The sequence below is a fragment of the Palaemon carinicauda genome, chromosome 44, assembly GCF_036898095.1.
Source record: "Palaemon carinicauda isolate YSFRI2023 chromosome 44, ASM3689809v2, whole genome shotgun sequence".
NCBI classification, from domain to species: Eukaryota; Metazoa; Arthropoda; class Malacostraca; order Decapoda; family Palaemonidae; genus Palaemon; species Palaemon carinicauda.
The window spans coordinates 3,670,467-3,680,466 of record NC_090768.1 but is presented as its reverse complement, the minus strand read 5'-3'; the positions used below and the strand labels follow the sequence as shown (position 1 = coordinate 3,680,466).

The 10,000-nt window shown below is 35.0% G+C and overlaps 1 protein-coding gene across 1 annotated transcript in view; it reads right to left on the bottom strand.

The window, feature by feature from the left end:
- LOC137634176 (glutamate receptor ionotropic, kainate 2-like) overlaps window positions 1-10,000 on the bottom strand; it is a 483,949-nt gene that overhangs the window by 24,641 nt on the left and 449,308 nt on the right. The window contains exons 16-18 of the mRNA XM_068366444.1: window positions 9,462-9,557; window positions 8,820-8,949; window positions 6,971-7,135 (exon numbers count right to left, since the gene is read on the bottom strand). Coding sequence (XP_068222545.1) covers window positions 6,971-7,135; window positions 8,820-8,949; window positions 9,462-9,557 — 391 coding nt within the window. The remainder of the gene's footprint in view (window positions 1-6,970; window positions 7,136-8,819; window positions 8,950-9,461; window positions 9,558-10,000) is intronic.

Here is a 10,000-nt window from a genome sequence, read left to right as displayed (position 1 = left end):
TCCTTATTCATGTCTTTGATTTGGCCAGTTTTCATCACCACGCTGGTCACCTAGGATTAGTGATATCATCATCATTATCATTATTTGCTAAGCAACAACCCTAATTGGAAAAGCAGGATGCTATAAGCCCAGGGGCCCCAACCGGGAAAATAGCCCAGTAAGGAAAGGAAAGAAGGAAAAAAGTAAATATTTCAAGAACAGCAACACAACTAAAATAAATACTTCTTATATAAAATATAAAAACTTTAACAAAACAAGAGGAAGAATAGTGTGCTCGAATGTACCCTCAAGCAAGAGAACTCTAACCCAAGACAGTGTAAGACTATGGCACAGAGGCTATGGCACTACCCAAGACTAGAGAACAATGGTTTGATTTTAGAGTGTCCTTCTCCTAGAAGAGCTGCTTACCATAGCTAAAGAGTCCCTTCTACCCTTACCAAGAGTAAAGTAGCCACTGAACAATTACAGTGCAGTAGTTAAACCCTTGGGTGAAAAAGAATTATTTGGTAATCTTAGTGTTGTCAGGTGTATGAGGACAAAAGAAAATCTGTAAAGAATAGTCCAGACTATTCGGTGTATGTGTAGGCTAAAGGAAAGTGCACCGTAACCAGAGAGAAGGATCAATGTAGTACTGTCTGGTACTATACATATATCTTTCCGGACAAGCTCAACAGCTTTCCCAACCCCTCGGATTGGAGGTAGAGGGACTAGTCATATCCTGATGAGATGGGGATGCGTGTGCGCACATATCTATCTAAATATTCATCCGTGATTTTTGACGGATCGCGTACACTAGCAAAGCACAACGATCAAGCTTGGCATGTAGATCAAGCGTCAGCGAATCGATATTGGGAAAAAGGCCGTCTTGGTGAATGCTTCGGTGAGCTATTGTTACATGTGAAGACCTCTTTAGGTGAGAGACAATATGGCTGTGGTGGTCGCCTCTCTCACAATCCACTGCCGCAAAACAATGGCTCTTCACGGTCCCTGGATCAGCGGGAGAGTTCGATACTGATCGCTCTGTCAATATCGGATGGTCGGAGGCTGAGGCAGAAATCGGGCTGGATATTAAAATCCTTTTAACATGGGAGCCATCTGTATGCAGCGTTATTGCTCTTTAGATTTGTCATGGTACGATGATTTCTCTTGCTCTCAATCTCTCTCTCTCTCTCTCTCTCTCTCTCTCTCTCTCTCTCTCTCTCTCTCTCTCTCTCTCCCTGTCAAACACACACAATGTATGAATGCTGTTGTTTCTTAGTGCTGACAATCATAAATGTATAGAGTTCTCAAAAACACACGTATATCCTGTACATACACACAAATACAACAACAACACTGCAGGACAAAGGCCTCAGACATGTTAGTTCATACCTAGGGCTAGGCCAGTTTTCATCACCAAGCTGGTCAGTTAGGATTGGTGATGGTGGGAGATTTTGGTCTGACCGTTCTCAGAAAACCAGCCTAGTAAGGGTGGCTCTGACTAGTACAACCTTGTTGATCATGGCAACACGCAAGCCCTTTCACCACGTTACGGCATCCCCCCTCAGAAAGAGCCTTGATATTTTAACTTGGAAATTTTTTTAAAGTCAACTAAAAAAAACATAACCATAAATTTTACTATTCAAGGGTGAAAAAAGATCTCAACCATAAGGGTTAGCAAGGTAACCTAACATTGCTTCAGAGATGAACAGCTCTATAATATTAAGGAATAAAGTTTGCAATTAAGAAAAAGAATGATCTGCGCTTTTAATTCTGATTGGATCCTTGTAAAATGAGGGTAATTTACGTTGCAAGGGAATCATCGCGTGTAAGCTCTCAATCAGAATGTAATTTTTACTCACTTGAATGCTTAGATTATATTTAAATATTCTCTTGTAGTTATTAAATTTCTAAGAAAATCCTATTTTTAAATATTACTAATACTACTTTCGAAAACTGAAGTAGAGGATATTCTAAAAACATGTAAGAAAAAGGAAGGGACATTGGAAGGACATATGATGAGAATGACAGATATCAGAAGGTCAGGAAGAAATACTAATGAGTCCCTAAAGATTGCAAACGAGGCAGGGGAAGGAAGAGGAGACGATGGATTGATGAGCTAAGAAAACTTGCAGACTTGCATAGAAAAACAGTAAATAGATGCGTGTGGAAAGACATGTCTGAGGCCTTTGTCCTGAAAGGTTGACTAGCAACGACTGATGATGATGATGATGTTGAAAAATAACAATACAGATATATATATATATATATATATATATATATATATATATATATATATATATATATATATAGAATATTGTCCTTAAGGTAAAAAAAACACTTCGTATTGAAGCAATTTCTTTATAGTAAAAGAAACAATTGTTTTCTTGCCAGGTCAATCTTACATTAAAAAAAAGGAAAAAAAAAACCTAACAAAAAGAAATTATAAGCCTCTCGAGCATGACTCCTTATAATATTCTCAAAGTCGTAACTTTTTAAAAGGACTGCCAATTATATGTTCCTTAACCACAAATATTACTTGTGTGATAAGAAATCTATCCTTTTTTGTCAATACTTTTACCATTAAATAATTTTCTTTCAATAAAATATTCGACTCCCTCCTCTGACTCTCATGTTTATGACCTTAATTCCAAAAAATAAGAGGGGTCATCATCCTTTCTTTCCCTCTTCACATCACGTTGCCAAACTTTGCGTGAGAACGCAATTCATTAGGAAAATTAAAATTCCTCCAAGTTTCATTACTTTACGATTAAAATTGTGGTTCGATGGTTGATGACCAGAATTTGACCTTTTGCTTGACCTTAACATTAGACTCGACATTGGCCTTCAACCTTAATATGTATTAAGTGACGTGGATTTTCATACACTCAAATATGAACCAAGTTTAAAGTCTCTGTGACAACGATGACAAAACTTATTGCTGTTTACGTGAATTGAAAATTTTTCTTGACCGTGACCTTGACATTTGACCTTGATCTTCCAAAATTTAATCAATAAAAACTTTTTACATAACAATTACTCTCTGCAAGTTTCATTTATCTACGATTAAAATTGTGGCCAGGAAAGTGTTCACAAACAAACAGGAGGTAAAACATAACCTCCTTCCAATTTGTTTGTGAAGGTAATGAAGATTTTAAAGTAGTACAGGGATATTAGTAATCATGGACATCACTTACTGCGCACACATTATCCTAAGTTATTTCCTATCAGCAACCTGAATATCTTTCAGATACCGTAAGTTCTAAAAGATGTTGAAATACCCAGTAAAAATCCTTTACGATTTTTTATAACATTCTAATCAGTGGAAGTTTACTTAGCCTGCTAATAGCCCTTATGCATATTTTGTACGAAAGCTTGATAATAATAATAATAATAATAATAATAATAATAATAATAATAATAATAATAATAATAATAATAATAATATACATCGGTGACGATTGTAACACTAAATACTAAATGTCTTGTGATTTCTGGTTTTGGATCAAAATGATTCGTTATGGCAAGTTTTCGCATAAATTACAATACAAAATTTTGAGCGCATATTTGCAGTAAAAAACATACAAAAAGAGCAAAACAGTTAAATTAGAAATGTGCCTTTTAGAACGTTTAATATTTTCAGTACAGTTAATTAACTTTGAAGTATTCAACCTAATCATGACTTCTCTTTGAAGTATTTAACCTAAACATGACTTCTCTTTGAAGTATTCATACTAATTAGTACTTCTCTATGAAGTATTCATAGTAATTAGTACTTCTCTTTGAAGTATTCAACCTGAACATTACTTCTCTTTGAAGTATTAAACCTGAACATTACTTCTCTTTGAAGTATTCAACCTGAACATTACTTCTCTTTGAAGTATTCAACCTGAACATTACTTCTCTTTGAAGTATTCAACCTGAACATTACTTCTCTTTGAAGTATTCAACACAATTATGACAAGGTCAAATTCTCTTTCACGGATGAATATTATATACAAGTTAACAAGAGAGTATTACAAAATCCGAGGTCAAATGAAATCAGGTCGAAGCAAAATCGCAAATGTTTTCGTTAAAATGCGTCATAACTATCATTATCTCCTACGCCTATTGACGCAAAGGGACTCAGTTAGATTTGGCTAGTCGTCTCTATATTGGCCTTTTAATTCTATGCTTATCTCCTACTTCACGCTTCATAGTCCTCACCCATGTAAGGCTGGGTCTTCCAACTCTTCTAGTGCCTTGTGGAGCCCAGCTGAACGTTTGGTGAACTAAATCTCTCTTAGGGAGTGCGAAGATTTGGCTAGTCGTCTCTATATTGACCTTTTAATTCTATGCTTATCTCCTACTTCACACTTCATAGTCTTCACCCATGTAGGGCGGGGTCTTCCAACTCTTCTAGTGCCTTGTGGAGCCCAGCTGAACGTTTGGTAAACTAATCTCTCTCGGGGAGTGCGAAGAGCATGGCTAAACCATCTTCATCTACCCCTCACCATGATCTCATTCACATATGGCACAGGAGTATTCTCTCTTATAGTTTCATTTCTAACCCTGTTGTGCCATTTAACTCCCAATATCCTTCTGAGGGCTTTGTTCTCAAATCTTGAAATCTGTTGAAGATTGTTTCGTTATCATACCATGACTCGTGTCCATACAGTACCACCGATCTCACTAAACTGATATACACTCTGATTTTTTTCTTAATGTAATTTCAGGAGATTTGATTTCAAAATTTTGCTTAATCTAGCCATTGTCTGATTTGCTTTTTTCAATCTTTCACTGAACTCTAATTCTAAAGATCGTGTATTGGAGATCATAGTTTCTAAATAAATTCATTTGATTGGGCTCCACTAACATTAACTTTGCACTTGGTATGCTCATGAACAGACTTAATCAAATTTACATATTTAAAAGGAACTCCACAATAACGCAGGACTCTCCACAATATTGGCCGGTGCACACTATCAAAGGCTTTGCATAGCCCACAAATGCCATCAAAAATGGATTTCTATATTCTACGCATTGCTGTACAACATGTATCAAAATAAAACTTTGGACAGTACAACTTCTACCTTTTCTAAATCCTGCTTGTTCATCTCTAAGTTTTTCATCAATCTTACTCTCTAGTCTCTTTAGAATAAACATACTATATATTCATTACAATCAGTCAGGTCTCTTTTCTTTTGACATTTTCACCAACACTCCTAGCTGTTATTCATCAGATTTTGCCTCTTTATGCCACATTCAACAAAATAATCTTTTAACTATAACTATACTATCGATAATTTCTTTTATCATTTCATCTGAATAAACCTTTGCAAGATGAAATAACAAACTCCCAGAATCATTACTTTACAATGAGAAACTGCTGAGCAAAGTTCATGTGACTTTTCGAGAGTTTGACGACTTCTTTTCTTTGATGCAAATTGACCTGCGTAATTTCATCCTTCCCTCTTTTTTACTTCTTTTTATCTTTTTGTGTTTCTAGCAATGAATAACATATTGGTTGAATATTACCAAATATTGCTAGCTTTTAAATAGAAGGGGGATGTACATTTCTTTGTATTATTTACGTTACTGTTCTTAAAATATTTTATTTTAATTGTTTATTACTTCTCTCGTAGTTTTTTTTTAGTTTTTTTTATTTCCTTTCCTCACTGGGCTATTTTTCCCTGTTAAAGCCCTTGGGGTTATAACATTCCAACTAGGATTGTAGTTATAATAATAATAATAATAATAATAATAATAATAACAATAATAATATTAATTATAATAATAATATTAATTATAATAATAATAATAATAATAATAATAATAATAATAATAATAATATTAATGTGGATTATCTTAATCGTATATATTTGCTTGATGGAAAATCAGCTTCCTTATTCCACCTTTCTTCTTTTTATTTTCTTTTACTTTTTTTTTACTTTTCTTTTGTGGGTAGCAATGACTAAAATATTACTTAAACATGACAAAATATTACTTGAGTTCTAACAGATGGAGGAAAATGCATATTTTTTCATATAATTCATGAACAATAACACTTCGAATGTGGGTTATTTCAATCAAATGGAAACGATTCCTGAACTGCTTCATCACTCGACCTGGCGTTAACGCAATGTCTTCAGAATATTTGGTATCCAGAAGTCATCGCAATCGCAATCAAGTACAGATTAGATTATCTGTCTCGCATGTCTGTGCCGCTGGATTCCCTCGCAACCCACCCCCCGTAACGAGACACCCCCCTTTTCATGCTCCAATCGCAGATGTTTCGGAAACTTTGCGCGATAAGAACTTTCCGACGGAACGTTTAAAAGAGATGGAATTAGTTGGGTATACACAATACTTAAATGAGGCTTTCTTTATCTTATTTCGCTATTTCAGAAAATTGAGATGTCGTTCAATTTGTTGGTTTTAAAGGAAGATTCCCATTTAAGCATGATATTTTTTCAAAATTAATACTTACTTTGTATACGGATAAAACCATCACCATGCACACACACACACACACACACACATATATATATATATATATATATATATATAGATATATATATATATCTATATATATATATATATATATATACACACACACACACGCATGTGTGTACACAACATCAACAAATGCATGATAAAGGCCTCGACTATGTCCTTATTCGTGTCGAGGTTTGGCCATTTTCATCACCACAACGGCCTATGTGGATTGGTGATGGTAGGAAATTTTTTTCTGATCGCTCAGAGCAAACCAACCTAGTATGGATTGTCCTAACGGGTGCAATACACATACCCTTTCACCGCGTTAAGGTATCCTCCCCCCCCCCCCGCTTGACGTTAATCTACATTGGTCAAAATCAAATGCGCCAAAGGCTAACAACGTTTTTCTTTACAAATAAAACTCATACCATAAGATAACAGCGAAAGAAAGAGATTAAGACAAATGTCATAGTGGAAGAAGGTTAATTGACACAGCTAAAGAACCAGCCCCTACCTATGTTTTCGACTCCCAGAGCGTTGGCCTTGGAGTCCTTGTTCTTCTCGTCCCGATTGCAGACGTCTCCAGTGTTCTTCCACCACTTGCTGTACAGCATCTGGATGATGCCTTTCTCCTGCAGCTCCAGAATCGCTAGCGATATCTTGTCCCGCCACGGAGACCCTGATTGCATTGTACAGAGGAAAGTTATCACTTTCAAATTATATTAAATATACATTAATTTGTTCATTTCAATAAAAAAAAAAAAAACTCACGTATTGAAAAAAGTATCATTTTCAAATTCTCCTATACTTATTTACTTTATATTTCTTTATACAATAGATACTGGAAATGTTTGGAAAAATTAGGTCAATAAATCAATGCCACAGAAACAGCTATTTTAGATGTCTTTATATTCTAATTCATATCAATTTGAAAATTATACCGTTGTCATTTTATATTCATTTGTAAACAGTTGTGTAAAACCGTCGTGTAGAATTTCATCCTCAATCATGATCTATTACTTCTATCATTATTATTATCACTAGCTAAGCTACAACCCTAATTAGAAAGGCAGTATGCTGCAAGCCCAAGGACTCCGATAGGGAAAGTAGCCCAGTGCGGAAAGGAAATAGAGAAGTGATCAATGAACTATGAGTGAGAAATAAAAATAAAAAATATATTAACATCATTAACAGCGTTACGTAAATAGATATTATACAAATCTAAAAATGAGACTTATATCACCTTGTTCTAAAGAATGGTATTTACAACAAGTTTGAATTTCGTGAGTTCCACCGATTCAACTACTAGATTAGTAATACCTATACTCAATTTATTTTAGTAAGGCATATTTGCACCGACTCGCAGCGGTGCCCTTTTAGCTCGGAAAAATTTCTTGATCGCAGATTGGTTAGAATTATCTTGTCCAACCAATCAGCGATCAGGAAACTTTTCCGAGCTAAAAAGGCACCCCTGCGAGTCGGTGCAAATATGCCTCGCTAAAAAAAATTGACTATAGTATTAAGTGGATGGTACAATCTAGGAAGATCTGAATGCAAAGGATGATCAGAATTATGAAAGATATTACGCAATAGGCACAAAGAACTAACTGAATAACAGTGCTGAGTCACTAGCCGAAGACCAGACAAGAGAATAATGTTGAAAATAGGACAGAATGAAATAATTAAAACATTTCTTCATGACAGGTTGATCACAAATTCTTAAAAGAATATGATATTTTGGGGGGGTTTCTCAAAAGTAAATTTGCAATCCAGAATCACACCTAGATTTTTAAAATGAACTGCATATCAGTTAAAAAGTTATTATCAACGAAAATAACTGGAGGCTGAAGCCACTATTCTTCACATACTACAATCATACTTTAGAGTTTTATCAGTGTTTAAGTTCATCCCCAATAATTTACACCATGCACCAGTTTTAGTTATATCTCTATTGAAGGATTGAGCAACCAAAGGTTTTCTGTACATTCAGGGGATAGAATTGATGAAAAAAGAATAGCATCATCTGCATATGCAACAAACTTGTTTTCAAGGTCAAATCACATATCATGCGTATATATGCAATGTAATGGGCCGAGAATACTACTCTGTGGAACATTAGATATTATATTCCTATTGTTACTATTGTGCCCAAAAACTATTACTCTTCGAAACCTATACCTTAAAAATTCAATAACAATGCTAAGAAAATGTCCACTTACTTCCATCTGTTCAAGTTTGAAAACAAAGGCATCATGATTAACACTGTCAAAGGTAGCTCTTAAACTTAATGAAGCTTTTCTGAGAGAATATATAAAGAAAGAATTTCCGAATAGGATTATTACTTATTTTTCCTCGCCGCTTACCTATGGGTGTGGCAATGCCGTAAGAATTAGAGTTGAGAAGGCCTCCAATCTGTGTCAGATTGCAGTTTCTCTGAATGGTGTAATCCAACATGGTAGATTCCATTAGAAAAGCATAGTTTCCTTCCAGGACCTACAGGAGAAAGAAAGTGGCTTGTTAATATACCATTTCTAAGTTCAATTTAATGTTTCCTTAAAAAAAAAACTTGATATTGCTTTACCCTTTGCATGCATTATACATAAGGACTCTGAAGCAAGGGCTTGATGATTAAAATTGTTGGTTCTGCATCTATTTGATAATTAGTTTTTGACATTTGAATTTCATCAAAAGACAAATGTGAGATTCTAATTAACGGGTAATAGCCAACAAGAGCCTTAAAAATATTATTTATGAAAACAACATCATGCCTTTTATATTTTCCTTTTAATAATCAAATGTAGATGATCACTTATGAGTAAAAATTAAGACAGATTACTGCCTAGCAATACTTCTATTCCTCTGAATCCAGACTGGAACAGAACCTATATATAACAGCCCCTCCTATCCTGGCATTTCCTCAGTGATGCAAGTCCTTTGTATTCCTTCGTCAGAGCAAAACTATTGATCGCAAGGAGTGATGGTCAACCATTTCCTGAAGATCTTACCCTTTGCACGCCTTCTTCTATGGTTGGCACGAACACAGAAGGCCTTTTACTCTCCATGTAACGCCACATCTTTTGGTACGTCTCGATTTTGGAGTCCTGAAAAGAATATGATAGAAAAAATTGTGGTTTTCAGACTACCATTAGGCCAAAATACAGAGAGAGAGAGAGAGAGAGAGAGAGAGAGAGAGAGAGAGAGAGAGAGAGAGAGAGAGAGAGAGAGAGAGAGAGAGAGAGAGAGAGAGAGTAAAACACTTAATTTTCTTTTAAAATACCAGTGTCCAGTTAGAAATTCAAGAGCTAACATTTACTTGAACCAATATTAAACTGAGAAGTATCCCGGTAAAGGTTCTCATAAACTCCTAAGTATCAAGTGGTTTTCCCTTGAGGGCAGATGATTATACACTGAGAGTCAGTTTATTACAAAGTGCAGAAAGAACTGCATTATTATTATTATTATTATTATTATTATTATTATTATTATTATTTGCTAAGCTACATCCCTAGTAGGAAAAACAGGATGCTATAAGCCCAATGGCTCC